This window comes from Engraulis encrasicolus, chromosome 4, assembly GCF_034702125.1.
Source record: "Engraulis encrasicolus isolate BLACKSEA-1 chromosome 4, IST_EnEncr_1.0, whole genome shotgun sequence".
NCBI lineage: Eukaryota > Metazoa > Chordata > Actinopteri > Clupeiformes > Engraulidae > Engraulis > Engraulis encrasicolus.
Genome location: NC_085860.1, coordinates 42316864 through 42341662, shown reverse-complemented (window position 1 = coordinate 42341662; position 24799 = coordinate 42316864). Strand labels below are relative to the sequence as shown.

At 42.6% G+C, this 24799-nt stretch overlaps 2 protein-coding genes across 2 annotated transcripts; both read left to right on the top strand.

Annotated features, from left to right (window-relative positions):
• The first annotated feature begins 327 nt into the window (after positions 1–327).
• On the top strand, positions 328–12493 carry fam169b (family with sequence similarity 169 member B). The gene is made up of 9 exons (XM_063196197.1): positions 328–402; positions 883–1001; positions 1140–1239; positions 1368–1453; positions 2049–2223; positions 2760–2942; positions 7780–7914; positions 10717–10859; positions 12128–12493. The coding sequence occupies exons 1-9, from the start codon at positions 375–377 to the stop codon at positions 12314–12316; spliced, it is 1158 nt and encodes a 385-aa protein (XP_063052267.1). The 5' UTR covers positions 328–374; the 3' UTR covers positions 12317–12493.
• A 2153-nt stretch (positions 12494–14646) lies between these two features.
• On the top strand, positions 14647–22477 carry arpin (actin related protein 2/3 complex inhibitor). Its single transcript, XM_063196196.1, has 6 exons — positions 14647–14853; positions 15036–15111; positions 15397–15529; positions 17597–17803; positions 19245–19411; positions 20579–22477. The coding sequence occupies exons 1-6, from the start codon at positions 14762–14764 to the stop codon at positions 20585–20587; spliced, it is 684 nt and encodes a 227-aa protein (XP_063052266.1). The 5' UTR covers positions 14647–14761; the 3' UTR covers positions 20588–22477.
• The last annotated feature ends 2322 nt before the right edge of the window (positions 22478–24799 follow it).

Here is a 24799-nt window from a genome sequence, read left to right as displayed (position 1 = left end):
CATAAAACAAAAATGACAACATAACATGGCCGTGATCGTGACCATGACCATGAAATGCCTAACCTTACCAATGTGCAGTGTTTTTTTCGCCTTTTTTTAGCCTACCTCTATTCTTCTTCAGTTGGCACGAATGATCAATTCAGTTTTTCATTCTTTCTTTGTTTATTATTATAGCCATGGAATTTACCCCTTGCAAACAGACAGGCAGCTTAGAGAGGATACTTGCATGTATGCTGTCTGTTCAGACATGTTTTTGTTTTGGTGTAGTAGGCTGTGCAAAAAAAGTCTTCCTGAGAGGCTTGTTTTAGTTTTATTCACTAGATGGCGCCAGTGTGCAAAAAGTGTGGTACATGCGTTAGTGACAGATAAACAAAATGGAATCCAAGCAGCGTCCAAGCACTGGTAAGACGTTGCTGAGATGCACGACATTTACTTTCTGGACATGAGACAGTTGGTAAAACAACCATTTGTGTAGCATATTAGTTTTCACTTGTCAAACGTCTTTGGTCGATCCAGTTGTGTATATGCCGAGTGACACCCACTCTGACACAGAAAACAATCGTGGAAAACAGCATGCATGCATTCACTTGAGTTACAGAGTTCACATCAAGTCGTCTCAGAGTCGAGGCAACTATTCCAACTTCACAGGCCCAGTTCACAAACCACTGTTAATCAAACTAATTTGAACTGCATATTGGAAAGACGGACATAAGGACACTGCTGTTATTATTGCAAGCTAAAGAACAACTGACTGACAGCTGATCCAGAACAGCTGATCCAGACGTTCAGCCAGCCTAGTTGACAATCTATAGAGCCTATAGCCTAAGTATCCAGACAATCCCTTGGGCTACAGAGCAGTCACATCTTTGTTTACTGTTACAGGTGTCAAATATCCTGTTGATTGTTCCGATGAAAACTACTGTCACCTCTCAGATCAGGAAGTGCCATGTTTGGACAATGGCTTACCCAAGAAGCCTCTCATGTTACCCCATGGAGTAAAGGTGACATTTGGTCATTGACATGTGTGCATAGTTTGCTAGTGTCGACTGACATCTGACATATTTTGTCTACCTGTCTGTGGATACGGTTGGTCTGTGATGTGATCGTCTGACAGTGTTTGTTTGTTTGTTTTCCATCAGGTGGATGTGTGTCGTGAAAACATAGCCCGCCTCTCCCTTTTCAGTGGTGATGCGTCTCATTCAGTATTCGTTTTGCATTTGCCTGGAGATGCAAGTCAAGGTTTTCATCATCTGTCTTTATTATATCCTTCTGTTCTCACCAGATGATGGTTTCCATCATCTCTACAGCCAGTAGCCTGTGTTGCATTATGGGTGATGACTATATAAAAGCCTTGTCTTGTTCCCCAGTGGTCGCGGTGCACTTGCACGGAGAGTGGTGGCCACTTCAAGAGGCCATGAAGACATCCTGCAAATCCAGATGTGGACTTGTAGTGGTACGGAGCTTAATATAGCTTTAGTTTGATGTTAATACATTGTATTAGTAGTAGAGAATTAAAGGTAATTAATCCGTTAATTAAGGAAATTGTAATTAAGGTGTCTTAATGATAGGAAAGGTGTTTCTTACAAATACATTATATACAAATATCACACATTTGCACATACATACATGCATTCATACAAACATACATACACAGTAAAATAACTAATGAAAATTAAAGACCCACTCCATCCAGCTAACTCTCTGCTCAAACACAAGAACTGCACATACTGTACAAACTGAGACACAGTAGAGCGGACAGCCTTCCTACCAGAAAAGCAAGGTTTTTCAACAGTTTTTTTCCCAGCAACAGTGAGGCTGATGGCAAAAAAGAACATTTGATCCACCTTTTTTATTATTCTTTTGATCTCTTTGATTTTTATCACTTTTTAATGTATTTTGTCTTCCTATTTTTCTATTTAATTCTATTTATTGACTCAGAGGGCCTGCACAAGAGTTCCTATGTGACTACTAGTTTATGCACAAATGGCAAAGTACTTTGAACTTTGAACTTTGAACTTTAATGTCTGCCATGTTTAATGTCTCTGCAGGTGAAGTCTCTCATGGAGAGAGTGCTTTTGTCTCTCATGAGCCAGGTCATGTATGGCCTTTTGGAGAGAGCTCAAGATGAAGACATGTACTTCTCCCCTCATGCGCAGGAGGAGTTTGGTAAAATCTTCTGGAAAGACAGCGAAGCTGCTGGATTTTACACCGTCAAGAGGAAAGGTGATCCTTCTGTTGCAGCTATGCCCAAGTCTATTATGTGCTTGCACAACACACTTTAACAATTTAAGTCTAGAAATCAGGAACAAGACCAACTCTTGGCAGAGGCATCCTCCTAACACATATGAATCTGGTCAGAGCAGCCTACTTAACAGACCTACAAGACCCTGTTCCTTGGCCTATTTACTATTGTATTGCTGTGGAGCTGAATAGACAACAGCGTTTGATATCACTTCTTTCACATGTGTACTGTACGTGTTGTCACATGCCATCAGTGATGGGCATGAGCTTGTTTTGCCTGTCCAATTCAACCACATGAGTGCCTGGTTGAAAGATCACCCATTTCAATTGGGCAGTTAAAACCAGGTCATTTGGAATATGTAGCACAGGTGTAACTAATGAATCCAGGTTTTCCACAACATGGCTTAAAGTCACTACCTAATATGTTTATATGTTCACTGTTGTCACGTGTTGTCTCGTGTGTAGTGTCCGTAGTAGTCCAGTAGAGTGTACCGGTATGCGTGTCTTTGCCCACTAAGGTGGCCTGTGCACCAGCTGGGGTGGCCAGACCTACCTGCTCCCCGTACTGGACACGGTGTTCGTGCGGACAGCCTGGAGGAGGAGAGGGCTGGCCCTGGAGATGCTGAGGGACTTCTGTTCCTCCCACCCCCACGAGGAGGCCCTGGGCATCAGCCACCCCATCTCAGCCGCCATGTATGAGGGTGAGTGAGGGGGGTATGTAAGACACGCCTGTGGGGACCCAGGTTCGAATCCAGCTCTAGATCAGCTACCATGCATCTCAGTCACCATGCGTGAGGGTATGCGGAAAGTAAAAAAGTAAACTTAGGGCCCTGCTGTGGCCTAATGGTAGGGCACTGGGCTACTATGCCGGCAACACGGGTTCGATTCCGGCCGGGTCATTTGTCGTTCCTTCCTCGTCTCTCTCTCCCCAATCGTTTCCTGTCTCTCCTCCGCTCTCCCCTCAAAAGTAAAGGTATAGCCCTAAAAGCCCTAAGAAATAATAAAAAAGTAAAGTTAGTATATATACTAAACCCAAGGGCCATCTGAGGGGCGGGCAGACCGGGCAATTGCCCGGAAAGGTTCTGGAGAGGGAGGGCACCATTGCAAAACCCCACCCAGGACGTCTATAGCACAAATTGCATATTAGTGCTATTAACCTTTTTCCTCGCTATTACCACTCTATTGCAATAATAATTATATGATATTGGCTGTTATTAAACGAATGAATGAATGAATGAATGAATGAATGAATGAATGAATGAATGAATGAATGAATGAATGAATGAATGATTGAATGTCTTTATTGTCATTGCACAGATACAATGAAATGTGTTCAGTGCAGATACTCCAGGTGCTTACACGTTAAACAACATAAAACATCAAACAGGCTCACTAAAACACTGAATAATAAAATAAAATAATAGAACAGACACAGACAAACCATACACACATGCAGTAAATCACACAGTGACTGTCTTTATGAGCATGTTATCAGTGTTTTTTTGATTTTTTGATTTTTTTGATCACTGATTTGGTTGTTTTTTTGTTTTGTTTTTTCTCCGAGGGGTCACGGTGGAAGGAGCGCCACCCAGGGGTGCAAATCATTGTAGGATTGCTACTTGGGTGAGAGAAGAGGGTAAACAGACATGGCAGCTTGGCCTTATGGTAACCGTAATTTGTGTTGCAAATATTATGGGGTCTTTGCAATGTTCTCAGCTCAGTTAGGGGTCCCCGGTCCAAAAATGTTTGAGAACTGCGGCTTTATCGACTGCCAAGATATACAGATGCATGCTTGTGCAAGCACAGGCCCACTATCAATCTCCAAAGCTCCCTGACCTAGCTCTCTCTCTCTCTCTTGTGCATCTCTTGCTGCAATACAAAACACTTAACAGGCCTCAGATGTCAGTATGGGGGAGTTGCTGAATAATAATCGGGAGTCATGTGAAACACGTGAGAGTGCACGTGTGTCCCCATAATGAGGCATGTCATACTTTGTGATAAAGAACCAAAAAATCCCCTTGGTTAGGGAGGAGGTCTTGAGATGGAGTTGCAGGTTTTAAATCCCATGTTAATTTGAAGTATGTGGTTGGGAACCCCTATATTCTTATCCATGGTTGCCGGAGTGCCTTTGGGTAACTCCACAGTGGTCCAAGGACTAAAGGGCAATACTCTTGACAAAAAAAATAGCTGCAAGTCGCTTTGAATGACAATGCAATGTGAAGATAGGCTGTTCCTCAAGCATGCCAGGAATAGACCATGACAGGATGCATATTTCATTTGCGATTGTCTAACACTTTTGCGCATACGGGTCATTTCACGTGAAATCAGACACTTTGGGACCCGACCGACCCGGATTTCGATCATACTTGGTGTGCCTTTTCAGTAGCAAAGTAGCACCCCAGAACTGCATTGGTTTGAATCTGACACTAATATTAAGGGAGAAACAGACTAGGAAAGGTTTACATGTGAGGGTAGGACACTATACATTCAGCCTTGAATATATCAGTCAGTGTTAGTCACAACAAGATGCCTGTGGTGTTGTTTGAAAGCTCTTTTCTGGCTCTACATATTACACAATCACCTTGGAATACAACTACTCTCAGAATATGAATTATGATGAATTGAAAAAATTAAAAATTGAATATCTAAAAAACTTATATTTTAAAATGGCCAGTTCCTTGTCCAAACGTAGCCGGCAATGTCATGAGCAGCACCTAAAATGCTGGTGTTCGGTTTGTTATTCATTTTCAGAGAGAATTTGACTCACAAATATATGGCGTCATACAGACCACTTTACTAATAATATGGTAATACCATAGTAGCATCACATGACAAAACAAAAACAAAACAAAAATGGTCAGTGTCCATGGTCCCAGCAGGTTTCAGAAACTAAGGCAGATGTCCATTTATACACACCAAATGATGATATGTGAATGTTTGAACATTCCTTCTCTGTGTACCTGTGCCATCTTCCCTTTACCGTACTTTAAAGAGATAATCAATGGCTACACTCTCATTTTGTACTCTACCAGTGCATTTGAAGCAACAGCTGTGTCTTTTGTAGATAATGTATAAGTATGTCCCGTTGCAGTTACAGGTTCCACTACCAGAAGCACATCCTGATGATCCATGACAAGTCTATCTGGTCTGAAGGGAAAAGTGAAGGATGGATATGGCCCATGAGGATGCAGGAAGTTCAGTTTCACCTCTCCAGTGCTCAGCATACATTCCTCAGCACATGCTAGCCACCAGTTGCCATCATATACAGCTACAACATACCCTTTGATGCTTGAAAATGTAACACATTCCTTTACTGAGCTCACTCTTTCAACTCTGCCTTCTCTGAATGCTGAAAATGGCCTAACTTCCACTGTGTCCATTGACAATGGGCAGAAGCTGTGTAGTTTTTGAGTACCTGGAATAGTTCTTCGAGATTCAAACCTTTTCAACAGGTTCTCAGCTTCATGATGGTACATCTCTGTTGTGGCAAACTGGCAATGGATGTTCTTGACATTATCCTTGACTGACTCCCTTGAACCAGGAACGTTTTTTAAAACTATAGTTTTTATAATTCAAGATGCTATTCAATCATTTCACTGGAACAACCAGTGCAGGCCACAATCCATCCATTTGTATGCTACTACCAAGATCAGTTGAAACTGGGGAAAAAAATCTGTTTTGTTGTTATTTCAGACTGCAACATTCATGATACAATTGCTGTACATCTGTTTCAGAAGCTCCTAATTCAGTTCCTCAGTGACACTTCATCAATGACAGAACGTCCAAAGAAAATCCTATATTTTTTCTGATGGCTGTGCTGCACAATATAAGAACCTTAAAAACACAACAAATTTGTGCCACCACGAGGCAGATTTTCACATACCTGCAGAGTGGCACTTTTTTGCCACATCACATGGCAAAGGTCCATGTGATGGCGTTGGAGGGACAGTTAAATGGCTTGCTGCACGAGCAAGTCTGCAACGTCCTATTGACAATTAAATTGTAACGCCATACCAACTGTTTGCATTTGTCAAGGATAATGTCAAGAACATCCATTGCCAGTTTGCCACAACAGAGATGTACCATCATGAAGCTGAGAACCTGTTGAAAAGGTTTGAATCTGCAAGAACTATTCCAGGTACTCAAAAACTACACAGCTTCTGCCCATTGTCAATGGACACAGTGGAAGTTAGGCCATTTTCAGCATTCAGAGAAGGCAGAGTTGAAAGAGTGAGCTCAGTAAAGGAATGTGTTACATTTTCAAGCATCAAAGGGTATGTTGTAGCTGTATATGATGGCAACTGGTGGCTAGCATGTGCTGATGAATGTATGCCGAGCACTGGAGAGGTGAAACTGAACTTCCTGCATCCTCATGGGCCATCTCCATCCTTCACTTTTCCCTTCAGACCAGATAGACTTGTCATGGATCATCAGGATGTGCTTCTGGTAGTGGAACCTGTAACTGCAACGGGACGTACTTATACATTATCTACAAAAGACACAGCTGCTGCTTCAAATGCACTGGTAGAGTACAAAATGAGAGTGTAGCCATTGATATCTCTTTAAAGTACGGTAAAGGGAAGATGACACAGGTACACAGAGAAGGAATGTTCAAACATTCACATATCATCATTTGGTGTGTATAAATGGACATCTGCCTTTGTTTCTGAAACCTGGGACCATGGACACTGACCATTTTTGTTTTGTTTTTGTTTTGTCATGTGATGCTACTATGGTATTACCATATTATTAGTAAGTGGTCTGTATGATGCCATATTTGTGAGTCAACTTCTCTCTGAAATGAATAACAAACCGAACACCAGCATTTTAGGTGCTGCTCATGACATTGCCGGCTACGTTTGGACAAGGAACTGGCCATTTTTAAAATATAAGTTTTTTTAGATATTCAATTTTTAATTTTTCAATTTATCATAATTCATATTCTGAGAGTAGTTGTATTCCAAGGTGATTGTGTAATATGTAGAGCCAGAAAAGAGCTTTCAAACAACACCACAGGCATATTTTTGTGACTAACACTGACTGATATATTCAAGGCTGAATGTATACTGTCCTACCCTCACATGTGAACCTTTCCTAGTCTGTTTCTCCCTTAATATTAGTGTCAGATTCAAACCAATGCAGTTCTGGGGTGCTACCTTGCTACTGAAAAGGCACACCAAGTATGATTGAAATCCGGGTCGGTCGGGTCCCAAAGTGTCTGATTTCACGTGAAATGACCCATACCGTTCATCATTTCCGCGGGAGTGGAATGACACTTGTAGCTTGAGTCAAGAGGTTTTTTTTTTTAAGAATCACATCTTTCATTCTGTTTCTCGGTTCACAGCATGAATCTCCCCCAGAGGAGGTTTCAGAGACTTGTGTGTGTGTGTGACTGAGCGCGCACCCGCATGTGCGTGCCCGCGCGTGTGGCCCGCGCGTGTGGCCCGCGTGTGCGCGCCTGCGTGTGCGCGCCCGCGTGTGTTCTTTTGCGTTCTCGTGTGTTCTTATTATGTTTGTGTGTTCTTTCTGTTCTGGCAGTGTGCAGGCGTTTCTTGGTAGAGCGTCCGGAAGAGAGGGAGCGCATGTGTGAGGTGGAGGGCCCGGGAGACTGGGCTCAGAGACGCAACGTCTGGCTCCGTCTGCAGCTGCAGCTCCAGCGACTCCCTCAACACAGTAAGGCAGCTCAAGTACATAGCACTCAGCAAGACCCCCTGGACATCAGATTACTCCATTCACAGAGCATTCATTTCTTCTGATCACATAGCGTTCAGTAAGATTTCAATACATGGGACAATGTCCACAGTGTTGACATCGCACCCAGTAAAACCGCAGTGCATTTGATTATTCCTCACCCATTTGCTGTGATGACAAAGCAAGGAGTAACGACCCCATAGCACTCCTTTGTGTGACTCACATGGCAGCCAGTAACACCCATGTATCCATGCTACTTAGAACCTGGTAAGAATCCACCTCCCACAGCCACTAAGACCATAGCAATACCACAGTTCCCCACCCACATAGGGCAGTCATGGGTAAGCGGGTAGGGCGTCAGACTTGTAGCCCAAAGGTTTGCGGTTCGACTCCCGACGCGCCAGGTTGGTGGGGGGAGTAATAAACCAGTGCTCTCCCCCATCCTCCTCCATGACTGAGCATGGTAACGTCACACTGCACTGCTCCCTTTAGGAGCCCTATCTCACGCCTTTCGTAAAGTCTTCACGAAAATAATAGAGTAATTTTCGTGGTGCATTCACGTTATTGCCCGCCTTTCGTAAAGTCTTCACGAAAATAATAGATTAATTTTCACGCTGCCTATTCACTTGAATTGCCCCACTGCTGCTATGGAGCCCTATCTCACGCCTTTCGTAAAGTCTTCACGAAAATAATATATTAATTTTCGTGGTGCATTCACGTTTTTGCCCGCCTTTCGTAAAGTCTTCACGAAAATAATAGATTAATTTTCACGCTGCCTATTCACTTGAATTGCCCCACTGCTGCTATGGTTATCCAAACGTCTGCAGGGGCGGGGAGGGGGTGCTGACAGAACACTGCTGATACACTCGGGACTCACTAATTCGACGCCCTTTCGGTACTTACGCCTTATGTCCCCTAAACCTAAACCTAAACCTAAACCTAACCCTAACCTTAACCCTCCTTAACCCTAAACCTAACCCTAACCCTAACCTTAACCCTAACCTTAACCCTAACCTTGACCCTAAACCTAACCCTAAATTGCTTGTTTGAAATGTTTGATTACCATGTGATGGTAGGCTACCGAAAGGGCATCAAACTAGTGGGTCGCTAGGCAACAGTCGGGCAATTCAAGTGAATAGGCAGCGTGAAAATTAATCTATTATTTTCGTGAAGACTTTACGAAAGGCGGGCAAAAACGTGAATGCACCACGAAAATTAATATATTTTTTTCGTGAATACTTCACGAAATGAGTGAGATACGGTTGTTTATGGTTATCCAAGCGTCTGCAGGGGCGGGGAGGGGGTGCTGACAGAACACTGCTGATACACTCGGGACTCACTAATTCGACGCCCTTTCGGTACTTATGTCCCCTAGACCTAAACCTAAACCTAACCCTAACCCTAACCTTAACCCTACTTAACCCTAAATCTAACCCTAACCCTAACCTTAACCCTAACCTTAACCCTAACCTTGACCCTAAACCTAACCCTAAATTGCTTGTTTGAAATGTTTGATTACCATGTGACGGTAGGCTACCGAAAGGGCATCAAACTAGTGGGTCGCTAGGCAACAGTCGGGCAATTCAAGTGAATAGGCAGCGTGAAAATTAATCTATTATTTTCGTGAAGACGTTACGAAAGGCGGGCAATAACGTGAATGCACCACGAAAATTAATATATTTTTTTCCGTGAATACTTCACGAAATGAGTGAGATACGGTTGTCCCTTGGGGCGCCATTAAGGGCTGTCCCTTTGCACGAGTGAGGCATAAAATGCAATGGCGTTGTAGGCAGTGTGCAGTGAACACTTGTGTGCTGTGGAGTGCTGTGTCACAATGACAGTGGGAGTTTGAGTTTCCCAGGTGGGTTTTCACTTCTCTTCACTTTCACATGGCACCTTGTCAAACCCCACCTCATCCACTTGCCCCTGTCACTCAACTCACAACCAGCAATACCACATTAAGACAACAGCTCATCTACATTATGTACCCTAGTCACCCCACGGCCAGTAAAGAGTCCTTTAAGAACACACTTAAGACACCGGCAATACCACAGTTCACCTGTGTACCCTGGTCGCATCACGACCAGTAATCCTCAAATCCGAGTCCTTTAAGACCACAGTTGCCCACACACTTGCCCTGTCTACATAGAATCCAATAGGGGCCCACTTCATCTATTTGCCCCAGTCACCCCGCAACCAGTAACACCCCTGCAGCAGGACCCCAGTAGTTCATCCATTTGCTCCACCGTCATGTCATCCAGTAAGACTCCACTTCATCCATTTGGCCCAGTCACCTAACGTCCTGCAAAGCCACAGTAAGACTTCCAGCACGTACACTTGTCTTGCACACATAGCACCTCAGAAGACCCCTGCACATCTAGTAATACAGTCACACGGCATTGCGATGGCCAGGTTTTAATCACACACATCCAAGTATGTTACAAAAAAAATCACAGTGAGATTCCTACATAGTACTCTTTTGTATTTCTTTAATGTTCTAAACCCTCATGCCACGGATTGAGAGAGAGAGAGCTAAAAAAAAAAAAAAAGAAGGAACAATAGAGCTTCCTTTGGAGCTCTGCTGTGTCCAGATTCTCACTTGATCTCTGGTGTGATTACACCACATACTACAGTGCCATAAATATTTCTCTTTAATTGCAATGAATGACTATCTGTGGTCAGGCTGTATTGTGGTGATAGAGATAGAGAGAGAGAGAGACGTACTTTGCCGCTATTCGCTCTATGAGGAACAAGATGACTGCTGATATTCTGTTCATCTTCCAGGAACAGGGCAGAGTCCACAGACAATCGCGTCTGGGAGTGACCAAGAGGACACACACACAGACGGGAACACACACACACTCTGGGACGCTCACACTGACGAGAAGGATCCTCCCACTCCCTCGGGTGCCCGAGGGCACCAGACAGTGAGTTTGCCCCATGTCACCCATGCCACCCCACGTGGCCCAGGCCAATGACATCAGCTACACTGCTCAACACTAAGGGCCATCATTTTGATTGATGATGTGAGGATGATGGTGATGATGATTATCATTACTCTTATTATGTTAGTTTTAGTGGGAGGAGGAGAATTAGCTGTTGGATGCTAGGGTGTGAGTGTGTGTGTACGTGTGAGTGTGCATGTGTGTGTGTGTGTGTGCGTGTGTGTGTGTGTGTGTGCGTGTGTGTGTGTGTGCGTGTGCGTGCTTGCGTGCATGTGTGTGTGAATGAATCTACAATTAATTAGCCAATTTATCTCTGATACTTCTGGGTCCCGTGGATGAAGTATTACTTTCTAAACATACCCCATTGAGTCTGAAGAGCTCTGTGGTAATCATCCAGAATTCTCCAGAAATCATCCAGATGTTGACAGTAGTTTACGAGATCCACATGGATACAACGGACCTGATAAAGCGCCACCCCACCACTATCGCTGATATCAACCCCTCCCATCTGCCGGTAAATTAGACATGTCAAAATGATTTGTATACATTACTGTTACTTTAATCAGGCATCTGCCTTGCCAACTTTCCAAAGACAATAAATCTGGAGTTGTTTTTTTATGACTCTTTGTGGTATTACGAGACCATAAAATATGAATCTGTCTGGGTTGCTAACACACTGACACCGAACTACTACACGCTAAATAAGCTTTACTTTTACAGGAAACAGCACCATTTTTACACAACGATTCTGCCTTTTTAAAATTGCATTTACAATTTAAGTCAGTAATCATCTGGTAATCTGATTAAAAATAAAATACATTTTAAAATAAGACCATGGTAATAATGAACAATGGTGTGTGTGTGTATATATTTGCTTTCACTTTAAAAACAAAATGCAGGTGAATTATCACACAATACACAATACCTTATACTCTGCATACTAGCAGAGCTATTTGCTTTTACTGAGATTGAGTAACTCAACCTGGCAATTTAAAGTATTGATTTCTAATAGAGAAGCAACAGCATTGAATGCCTAGTAGTCCCATTGTAACTCCTGTTGTTGTTGCATGAATCCACCTGAAAAATAGTCAAGACAGTATGTTTACCACGTGCTCAGTAATTAACATCCAGTATGTGATGCATATTTTTCCTTCTTTCTTTCTTTCTTTCTTTCTTTCTTTCTGTCTTTCTTTCTTTTCTTTGTTTTGTTTTGTTTTTATATTAACATCTATAAACTCCTGGTGCTGCAGAGTTGCGGTCAGCATGTTGAAAGGAGAGGGGTGCGTATCTGTACCAGAGCCACAGCAGCAGCAGCAGCAGCAGCAGCAGCAGGTGGCCATCCCCTGAGGAGAAGTGAGAGGAGGCAGCGAGCTGCTGACCACCACACAGGGGACACCCAGGACACAGTGGACACCAAACGCACCAAAACGCATCACTGAAGCCATCGACATGCTGGACAGCAACTCCCTCAGATGCCTTACAGCGACAATCAAGCTGTTGTTAATTTCACTGTGAACTATTAAAAAAACTAGAAATGCACTCAAAGAGTGTAGATCTCCACCAAGGTGGCTTGTTTTTGTGGAGTTAGAAACTGGAATGTCAAAATTCGGCCAAATGGTGAATCCTGGAACCGGATTGTGATCCGGATCACCACCAAAATGCAATCAGTTGTTCCTTTTGTTATTTCCAACAACTCATCAATTTCATCAAAATCTGTTCATAACTTTTTGAGTTATCCTGCTGACAGAAAAACAGACAGACAGATGTGACCGAAAACATAACTTCTTTAGTGGAGGTAGCAATGCAATGTCCTGAGTGTGTGGTATGTAGTCAAGCAAGCTAACTCAAGCATGAATGTGTATGTGTGTGCGTGTGCGTGTGCGTGTGTGTGTACGCACGTGTGTGCCCTTTTTCCCCATGTGAACATATAGGAGTGTTAAAAATCTTAATCCTTCACTGTTTGTGAGTTGCCTGTGAGTGTCTTGAGTTTGGAGTGCCAGTGACTGGAATAAGTTACCTTTGTTACCTTTCAGATGGACATAGCGGGTAGCATTTACTGCTCCAAACAGAAGTTTATTTCCTTTTCAACCCCTCGTCCTTTGTAGTTCTCAGAAGTGTGTAACGGGTCGGAATTGGCCCGAGTCACATGTTGTTAAAATATAAAAGAGATGTTTTCCTGTCACAAAATAATGATCTGTTGTTGCCGGGTATATCTGGTGGACATTTTGTGAGGTTAATTGCCAGTTCATGTGTGCAGCCTATGCGTATTTGAGCCCTCTTCAACCGACAAGATGGCTACAAATAATTGTTTTATTTGTTTTGTTCATTTACAGGCAAATGGAAAGTGTTCAAAGACAAGAAAGGGGAAATCTTGCAAGTTTCATTTTTATATAAAATGTTAATTAATGCCGCAGTATTATATGAGGTATGTTTTTCTATTGGTCCAGAATTCTCACCCCGAATAGTCCATTTAGGCTATTCCAAGTGAGAATGCTGTAGCACTAGAGTCAAAGGCCAAAGAATGCAATGAAGTACATTGTAATATTAATATGAATGTTGTTGTGGTTATATTCATACATTTTAATACCCCAACAATAAAATATAATAAAACATTGGAAGTGATATTTCAGCAGATATATCTAGAATTTATGCTGCCCATTTACAAATTTGTTCTTTTTCGTGAAAAAGCCATCGTCAATTTCGGAATGAGTGGATGCTCTCCATGTCCTTCCCTATGGAACACTCTTCCCCTCAAAGGTAGACTGGCTCAGTTGGAATTTTTAAATCCACTTTGAAAACATTTTTTGTTTTCATTTTATTATGGCAGTGATTAACATAGGCCTACATTGGTCTGATTATTGATTATCAATGATTTAGTCTTATGTTCCTCAATATTTATTGTTCCTTTTTTCTTTTTTTCTATACTATTTTATTATTAACCTCACTTCATTTAGCCTTACTTTTTGATTAATTTCCCCATCAGTTTTATTTTTTTCATTATTTCCTTGTATTAGTTTTATATAATTATTTTATCTCTGTTTTTTTTTTGGGGGGGGGGGGGTGCAAGTATTTTGAGACCATGATGAAGGCCCTATATAGTGATATTGCACTCTAAACAATACATATTATTATTATTATTATTTTGAATCCACTTTATCACATCTGCAAATACCTCTCTGGTAAGACCGGTGGCTTACACAGCCCAATTTATTGTTTTTTTTTATGTAAATGGGCCGAACACACTTAAGCATAAACTATTAAAGAGTGGATCGTGCCACATTATTTTTTTAGATATTTCATCGTGAGTTTAGGATTGTCTAATGATTTGAAAGCGAATAACAGTCTATTTTGCTCACGCGTTCCTGAATAGGCCTAGGCAAGTGATGTGTGCCTGGATGGAAATCCTCCTGCATAGGCCTACTAGAATATCTGAATACATCCAAATCTAACTTTTAGATTTTGCAAGATAAGTTTTCCATTCCTAAACAAAAATGGCAGAAGAATGAGCCTTAATATTTTACCGCGTCATTGCCACTATTTTCAACTCTCATTAGTTTCTATAAAAAAGCGAGATTTTTGAATGTAGGCTTAACGTAGTCTATTGTTTGCCTTTTTAGTTAATCTTAGACTATCTAATTGTCCTTTATACTTGTGTTGATTAATCTTGTTTTGCCTTATTGTCATAGCTTGTGTTTGTCATTGTTTTTATTATCTTTTTTTTTTTTAAAAAACAAATCTTGTGGCTCCAGAAAAGTTCAGCTGCGCGCTCACCATTTAAACCGCACAGAATCCAGCCAACACCCAGACGAATGGTATTTCCTTGGTGACGTAGCGAACCAGGAAGTGTATGGAAAGTTTAGAGAAGTACCCAAACAATCTGAGCAATGAGTCGGATATATCACAACACTGCACTGCAAAACAAGCCTGTGCATAATGAAAAATACGGAGATGTATGGAACCCTTCCCTTTTACAAAGGTAACAGACGCGTGCGTGTTGCGTGCGCTTTCAAATGCTGCGCTTTGCTGATAAGATGCTCTGAACCGTGGTGATTTGACAACCCGCCTGCCCTGTCCTGTGCAGTAATATTTTCTTGATGTTCATAATTCTTGAGATAAACGCGTTTACATAACTGTCAAATGAATTCCATGTCCTACTAGTGGTCCAGGCATCATACTGGAAGGGCAACTCGTTGATGTGTCGCGCCACGTAATTACAGACGCACAGAGTAAAAAGGTAAGTTGTTGTAAAGTGGGTGTGGCAGTTTTATACACACCATACAGTATATGCTGTAAACTTTATCACTGTAAACGGTGTGAGGAGTTGGGACACATTGTAGCCTATAGGCTGATAAAGCGCACAGTGTAGCCTATGCTTTATCAGCCTAAAGTAATCTGTGCCACCTCAACTTTATCCTTCTTCACTTTGGCACGCTTTGGTATAGGACTATCCTGAACCAGTGCTGTCAGTTGTTGCTTCCTCTTTGCTCTTGGGAACATAATAATTTTTTTGTTTTTGCAGGAACGGTTTAATGTCTTGTACATTAAAGCAAGTCGAGTTCACAGGAGGAAGTTTGATGCAAAAGGAGATGAGATTGAGCCCAATTTCAGTGATACCAAGAAGGTCAACACTGGCTACCTCATGTCTTCTTATAGTGAGTTGGTGCATTTTCAAATGCACTCTGGCTCTGATGGCATACAGTGCAACTTCAAGGAAGTCTTATGTTCAGTATCACCAGGGTCCATAATTTATCTTACATACATCCTCCAACCTGCATGTTAGTACTGTGCACACATAAGGGTGCTGTGGAGAAGGGTAGATCAGGACAGTTCACTGATATATTACCGTTTTTGGTAACACTTTATTTAAAGCCCATATCTATTGCGCATTATAAGCGCATTTATAACAAATCATAATGTGCATAATAATTGCTAATAACTTATTATGACTACACTCATAATGCTTCATGATGCTTTATGCTAACAGTTATGAATAACCATGAATCTAGTTTATAATGCTTTATAAATCCAAGGGTGTCATGAGTGCTCATGACTGACTATAAACTACAGGCTGCCTGATGGGGCTTATAGTACATTATGAGTACCTACCCTTCTATGCACAGACCTGGATGATAAACTGTCATAAGGGTTCATAAGATGCTATAATGTTTCATGTGAGATCATAAGTCGTCAATGTGTGCTCTAAGTAAAGTGAAGTCCATATGGATGCACCAATAATGCACTGTATAATGCATATAATGCATAGGCCTATTTATAATGCATCATAATGTACTGTAAGCCCCATCAGGCAGCCTGCAGTTTATAGTCAGTCATGAGCACTCATGACACCCTTGGATTTATAAAGCATTATAAGCTAGATTCATGGTTATTCATTACTATTAACATAAAACATCATGCAACATCGGGTGCAGTCGTAATGCGTTGTAAGTAATTATAATGTGCATTATAATTTGTTTTATTATATGGTTGTGACGTCATCTGTCGAATGCTCCATTCATTTCAACGGGGCTCCCCAACGTTCGGACGTCTGTTATTTTTCGATAACGGACGGGTTGGTCTATAACAGACGGCTGTCAATGGCAACAAGACTTTTCACTGCTAAAGCGACTTTTCAACAAGACTCTAATCAGCTGCTGTGATAGACAGCACCCGTTGTCCTGGCTACCGCTGTCAATGGCAACAAGACGTTCACTGCTAGCCACTGGCTTGTATACAAGTCAGTGGCTAAAGCGAATGTTTCATATCACTCCGCAGGGGGTCCGGTCTTTTGTCACTCTAATCAGCTGCTGTGATAGACAACACCTGTTGTCCTGGCTAGCCTACCTAGCTGTTGCCTAGCGGTGTTCCACAACAGCACTGTTTTGTTTTGCGCAGCAACAATCTTAACATTAAATAGGTCTAAAGAAATGTCCCCGCATGTGTGAATCATTTAAGTATATCCATATAATAAGCGGGTTAACTTTCGGCGAGTCGGTCGCTTTGTGGAATAGCAGCACTTCAGAGAGAACAAGACCCCTCCGCTCCGCTTCGGGGTCTAAAGATTCTCTCTGTCGTGCTGCTATTCCACGGTAGCGACCTTCTCGCCGAACGTTAACCCTTACATAATGCGCTATAGATATGGGCTTCATAGAAAGTGTTACCCAGTTTTTCTCCAGCATCCAATAGCTACCCATATGCAACCTACCAGATATCTAGCAATACAGTACTCCCTCTTTTATCATGGTCATGGTTTCTCGATGTCATTTGACATGTGGGGATCTGACATACTGTGTAAACCAAATCAGTCTGTTGATAATGCTGCTGTCCCCACCCTCTTCAAATATGTAGACCTGGGACAGAGAATAGTTTTCACTGTGCTTAGGAGACAGATGACTCACCAGCCCCATATGACCGGTATCATTTGTTCATCAAACCAAAGAGATGTTTCTTTTCATTGCAGCTGTTATGGCCTTGGAGGTCGAAATAGTGGGCTAATGAGAATACTGTAGGATAAAGCATTTGCCTGAATGTAGAGAGACTGGAGTACCCTAGTGAGTGTGGGATTGTGCTTATAGTTATTGTGTGAAACAGAGGTATAGGCTTTAACTAACCGAGCTGAAAAATAGTACAAATATTGTAATATTATAGTGTTATTATAGTTATACATTATGGTTATTGCTTTAATTATAGTTATAAGTGTTTGCGTTTAATGCTTGAAACAGAGGTGGAGGCGAAAGGAGAGTCGGACCGGTTGTCGGTGGAGGAGCTCGGGGGGATAGTGAGGAGAGCAGAGCTGGCGAGTATCACAGACAAGCACTGTCCCGCCCAGAGCCAGGCCTTCTGGATAGCCGAGGGGGAGGCCGAGAAGACAGAGCTGGAGATGGGACAGGACGTCCGCCTCAAGACCAAAGGAGACGGACCCTTCATCTGTAAGTGAGCGTGGGGGTGGTGTGGCTCAGTGGACTAAGCACACGGTCATAGCATTACACCAGGGACCCGGGTCAGATTCCGGCCTGAGGATGTTTTCCTTCTCCATCACTCTCTCTCTCTCTCTCTCCTCACTCATTTCCTGTCTCTCTCACTATGCTATCTGAAGATTAAAGGCGTAAGCGCGCCAAAATGAAAATAAAGTTAAAAATCTGTGTGAGCGAGGAGCAGAGGTCTTTGTCCTGGGTTTAGAACGTTTTTTGTTTTGTTTTTTTGTTTTTTAAACCTGCCACAAATTTGATCCAATCAGCTCCTAGCAATGAGTGCTCAAGACTCCGTGAAGTCACCTGTGCTGGAAGGAAAGAGTAGAGTTTTTGACTTTCTGTACTGACTTTTTGCTGCTCTTGTATAGTACATCCTTATTAGCTCATGAAGATGATCAAAGTCAGCTTTACTACTGAAACCATATGAACAAGTTTTGGAAATCGCGGTGCTCCCTCCACCCCTGCTATCTAAAGTAGATAAAGATTACTCTGCTCTACCCTAGTTAGGGACTACAGTCTACAATTTCAAATCGTTTTTGAGTCCAGTCTATATCCCCTAGCTCAGTGGTTCTCAACCTGGGGTGCGGGCACCCCCTAGGGGTGCGCCAGAGATTTCAGGGAGTTCGCGGAATTTTGTTAGTGTTGAGGTTGTGACCAAAATGCTGCTTCCAAACATTAGGCCAAATCAATACCAAATTAAAACATGTTTGGACATAAAGTTAAGTAATTAAAATATTGATTAATTTCTAAAGCAAGAATCATTGTAATACACTTAAATCATTTTCTAGTACATACACACGTGTAGACGTTTGGGTTGGGGGTGCGTGGCTTGTCTTGGGCACAGGTTAGGGGGTGCTTCAAGAAAAAAAGGTTAAGAACCACTGCCCTAGCTGACATTTATGCCATGTATCTGTACATCTGTGAGTCACTGAAAAGTAAGTCGGGTACAGCACATCCTCTTTCACTCCTGAAGATGAAGAAGGGCTTTGAGGAAGAATGTATGTACAGTAGCAGGAAGTTCTCACTGTGCTGGGGTGCATTTCTCGAAAGCATAGTTACTAACTATGTTAGCTACTTTTTTGTTTTCATTGTAATTTCCCATTGGCAACTACGCAAGTTGCTAACTAGCTAACAACTACGCTTTCGAGCAACCCACCCCTGTACTACTACTACCAGGAATGGGACTCCATCTCTGTAGGGCTGCATTTGTGGTTAGCTCGCTGCAGGATATATTTGGGCTGCCTGCTTTCCTACAAACTCCACCACAGCGCTCAACTGTGTGCTGCTTGCTGTAAGTACAGTAGGTTCACTTCTGATGCAAGCCAGTCACCCCCTCATCTATGCTCTCTGTATGTGTGTGTGTGTGTTTGTGTGTGTGTCTCTGCTTTTCCTCCCCAAGTTTCCTTGGCCAAGATAGACGGCGGCACCGTCACCAAGTGTAACTTTGCGGGAGACGAGAAGGCCGGTGCCTCCTGGACGGATAAGATCATGGCCAACAAGGCCGGCGCAGCGGGAGCAGCGTCCAGCGCAGCCGCACAGGGAGAGGGGGCGGACGAGGACGAGTGGGTACGTGGAGGGACGGAGGGAGGGGGAAGGGTGGAGGAGGAGGAGGAGAAGTGGAGATAGGAACGTGGACAGATGGGGGAGGTGGTGACCAGTTGGAGAGGAGCATAGGGGGGAGCAGGAGCGCGGTCCAGCACCACAGCACAGGGAGAGGGGGACAGAGGAGGAGAAGGAGAGGAGGGGACACGGAGTGGAGTAAAGTGGAGGAGGAGGAGGAGGAGGAGGTGGTGGTATCCAGCGAAGGGGGACAGGGAGAGAGGGAGAACAAGGAGGAGTGGCTAGGTGGAGAGATGGAGCAGTGGAGGAGGAGGAGGAGGTGGCATACGTGAAGCGATTGGGGGGAGGGGGTTATGGAGGAGCAGGATCGGTGTCCAGCACAGCAGTACAGGACGAAGGGGCAGATGAGGAGGAGTGGGTACATGGAGGGATGGAAGGGGGGGGGGGTAGGAGGCATCTGTGGATGGAGAGGAGAGGAGAATGAGAAGGAGAAGGGATGGGTGGAGGGGGTGGAAGAAGAGTGGGTACGTTGAGTGTAATTTAGGCTTGGGGGTGGGGGGTAGAAGGGGAAAAGAAGGTGGTGTCCAGGGGACAAGGACGAGTGGGTACGTGCAGAGTTTCGGCCTGGGGCAGCAGCAGCGTCCAGCACAGCGAGACAGGGAGAGGGGACAGATGAAGAGGATGGAGGAGTGGAGGAGTGAGGAAGATGAGGAGGAACAGGAACATGAGTGGTGCGAGAAATGCAGAGGAGGAGGAGGAGGAGGAGGAGGCTGAGGCTTGAGGAGGTGGTGGGTCCTTGTTTTTACCTACTGCCGCGAGAGGAGGCTTCAGGAAGAGGGTAGAGGAGGGGGATTGGCCTTGTTTATGTCCACTGCTGGAGGAGCAGGCCAGGGGAGGAGGTTAGGCCTTGTTTATGTTCACTGCTCAAACTGTTTCCTCCCTTGTGGAGGCAAGGGGATTTGGTTGGATGGTGTCAGTTAATCACTTGCAGCTGTCCAAGCTATATAATATAATATAATATAATATAATATAATATAATATAATATAATATAATATAATATGCCATGGTATATATTGTGTTATACTATATTGTTAGAGTATAATGTTTGTGTGAGGAGTCTGAGGACATTGGAAGTGGTATGAGCTCTAATTGGGTGTTTGTGTCTGTTCCAGGATGACTGAGCACGTGACATGACTGCAGCCGTGAGGAAACACAGATACAACACTCGTGACATTTTTATGATGTGCAAATACATTTTTTATGAGTTAAACTATGCCACAGTTTTTTCCTCCTTGCATATGTGTTTGTTTTTCTAACTATTCAAACAGGCCCAGCACTTCAGGGAGTCATTTAAACATATTGTACAGTAATTAGAAAATACATTTTACATGGCATGCCAATCAGGGCTTCAAAAATGTCAAATCAGTGCTGCAAAGTTAATGCAATGAGATCTACATATGTTGACCGTAATGATAACTCTAGAAAGACAGATCTGTTCATCAGGTGGGGTATACTAAGAATCTTGTTCATTTGTACACCAGGTTAAGTTAACCTTGTAGTAGAGGTAAACCATCTAATAGAGGAGCCTGGAGCCCTCATTTTCTTCACTAAATGATGCCTGTAGGTACATCTATTAGCAGGTTTACCACTCCTTGTTGGTTAACTAAGCCTGGTTTATCACTTAACAATGTTTTTAGTAACCACCCAGTTCATCAGGGGAGTCACCTGCATTTGTCAGAGAGTGCAAACCTCCACCATGGCCATGGTGTCACTGACGGCATAACATCTACACGCTGTGGAATCCTATACCTATAATGTAATAAGACTTTTCAAGTATGTATGCTTGTTGTTTCTGTTGTTTCTTGTTTCTTGCCCTATCCCGCAATGGTGAAGAATCTTTTTTTTTTTTAAATCCTGGATCCAGGTCGTGATCCGGATCACCACCAAAATTGAATCACTTGTTCCTTTTGTCATTTCCAACAACTCCACAAAATGTCATCAAAATCCGTTCTTAACTTTTTTGAGTTATCCTGCTGACAGACACACAAACAAACAAACAAGCAAGCCAACACGACTGAAAAAATAACCTTTGGCAGGGGAAATAAAAAAAATATTTTTGTAACACGGTGCACACAATCCTGCACCTTAGTGCTGTACAGCTTGATAGGAATACAGGCTTGGCAGATTTTGAGACATGCCAGTGATCCTGTCCATGTCCATGGGGTCAGGAAAAAAACCCTTGTAGTTTTGCATAAAGATGCTGTTTACACATATGTTGATGTTTATAAATGCAGACATTTTCATGAGTTTACATATAAATACGACTTGGGGATAAAAATGAAAACTCCTTTGCGCCATGTGCGTTTTAGCCCCCATAACTGGGATATTTCTAAAACAGAGGAAGAGGAAAAACAGAGCACCCAGTTGCTTTCTATTTTGAGTTCAGCGTGTTAGTGTTAATTCTGTCAACCATGACTATGACTAAAATATTTCGTCAAAGCCCTTTTTTGATTTTCGTCATGTATACTAAGAATAAGATGAAATTGGGAAGGCAATGACTAAAATGTGACTAAGACTAAAATTGATTTTCACCATTGTGACTAAGACTAAGACTACGTGCATTTTAAAAAGCTGACTAAATTAACACTGGTGTGAACTAAAATAGAGAAAAAGAGAACCAGTGTGTGAAGAAGTTTCATTCTGCACAGTGAGAAACAGTGTGCGGAGAAGGTTTATTCTGTACAGTCAATGATATATGTTAAAAAGAGAAGCAGTGTGTGAAGTTCTATTGTGTACAGTGTTGACTAAAATTACTAAAATGACTAAAAGCTGGCTAAGACTAAAATTAATTTTCGTCATTGTGACTAAGACTACGACTAAATAAAAAAAAGCTGACAAAATGGCGTGTTATAAAACTTAGTTTACATCATGCTAATGAGCCACACAATGAATGGGCAATATGCCCATGGGGACTCGGGGTTCGAATCTGGCCGGGGTCATTTCCCGACTCTAACCACTCTATCTTTTCAACTTACTTTCCTCTCCAAAATCACCTTTCTCAATAAATGCAAAACAAAAACCCTAAACATTTTTTACAAAAGAAAGATGGGTCTTCATGTTGCATAGGCAGTGGCCATTACACTGTAGGCATACTGTGTATGTTCATGTGGGGAAGTGTGACCTTCACACTTAGCACGCCCTCAGTGAAAGTCTACACACTGCCAGCACCAACCTGTGAGCACTGCAGTGTTATGGTAGAAGAAGCACACAGAATGAGGAGTCCGCACAATTGTTTGACACGCTCTCTCTCTCTCTCTCTCTCTCTCTCTCTCTCTCTCTCTCTCTCTCTCTCTTGCTCTCTCTCTCTCTCTCTCTCTCTGGGAAATGAAGGGCAGCAGTGTTTCTGTTGGGCAGTTTTATGTTATGACGATGACTTCAGACTGAGCTTACACTTCGCGTCAGTTCGGGCTGTCACCTCAACGTGAAAATAAGATATCTGCTTTCACTGTTGCAGCATTCTTGGGGTCGTCTTGCAGCCAGACTAAGCCTTTGGCAAGGGCTAAATAGATTGTATTTTGTCTTGTTCCCCAACTGAGTTACAGATAGTGAACTCTGTTATCCAGATCAATGTGGCCAGGGGTGGAGCGGGGGCTCTCAGATGTATTTGTCCTGGGTCCAGCCAAAAGCTGTCAGTGTCCCTGAATGTGGGCATAGTTACAGTGCTCTATTAGGTAAGGTGGAGGCGTCGTCAAGGGTACATAATGAAGGAATGCCATTCTCCTGTCATCTCTAAACCCACTCCTCTGATCTCCAAATGAAACCTGCCATCCTGGGGTCCATTTCTCGATTATTGTCGTTGCTAACCATCTTAAGACTGTCTTAAGACCGTCTTACCGTTCCCTTGGAGAGATTAGATAGAATATCTCTGGTTGAGTCGCTCGTACGAAGGACTTTGCTAACGACGATAGCAAAGACGCTTTTGAGAAACAGACCCCTGATCTCTAAAGCAAATACCTTTAGGATGCAGCTTCCAAGACACACACACACACACACACACACACACACACACACACACACACACACACACACACACACACACACACACACACACACACACACACACACACACACAGGCATAGACAATATTTTCTATCCATTAGCTCACTATCCATCACAGATGACACCATAATGTCCCATACTAAGGCACCAGGATAACACTTCTTTTAATAATATATATATAATATATAACATCATAATTCAAGTAAGCAAGACATATACATTCATTGTTGTAGAAATACAAAGTCAGCAAGTAGGCAACATATGCCGGTGTTCACACACATAGAAATAGAAAAAAACTTGTCATTCAATAACAAATACAGTGCATAATTACTTTACTTTCACTCAGCTCGGAATGGAGCAGGAACATCCTAGGAACATGATTTAAGTAACACCATGACTAGTGTGATTACAAAAATAAATGAGATTATATCCCTCTGTCTCTCTATTTATAGCATATATGTATATATACCTCTCCCTTTTTGTAATTGAATGTGGTTGTTTGGTCAAATATAGCGGAAAAACATATCAGCAAACATTGCACAATTGTCTCATATTGCCCACGGCACATGGGTGCCTTCAAACTCATCTCTAAGTAGCATAACTGCATTGCACCTGACCTGGTAAACAGAACATTCTTTTCTTATGTTTAAGATTTTGGTTAAAATGTGTGTACTGACTTTAAAGTTATATAAGGTAATTTTTGGTTTCATTAGTCATATCATTCATTGTATAATTCAGAGAAGGATCTGTGATAAACAGAAATTATTATGAGTTTATGATGTGCAATATGGATATGAAAATGGAATTTGGACTTCAGTTTCCAGTCAATGGTCCTTTTGTTGAAAACGAGGCTGCTTCCACTGCCACTGCTGCTGTGTCCTTAAGGCATCTGTGTTGAACTCCATGTCATCAGACTGAGCAGATGTTGTGGTCCAACAAACCAGGGGTGGGGGGGGGAGGGTGTTCCAAAACAGCGCTAAAGGTGGTTGTGCAGGTTCAGCACCACTGATGATGAATAGGTACTTAAAGCACTTAAAATAGGGGTGAATTCAGGTCATTTCTTTCAAACAGAATTTAGTGATAACGCCACATTGGGGACTCCCCCTGAGAAGAGAGGCTATAGGATCTTTGGTCTCCAGTTCAGCTTTATCGGGAAAGAACAACTGCTATTTTTTCATATAATAATCATATTGTGTTTTGTGGCACCCAACCAAATCAAATACTATAATGGATAATCGTGGAAATGTGTACTGCTAACATGAAAGTGGAGAAAATTCTTTTAAATCTTAACCTGTACAATCACATTTAAGTGATAAACCAGTTAGTCTTCAGGA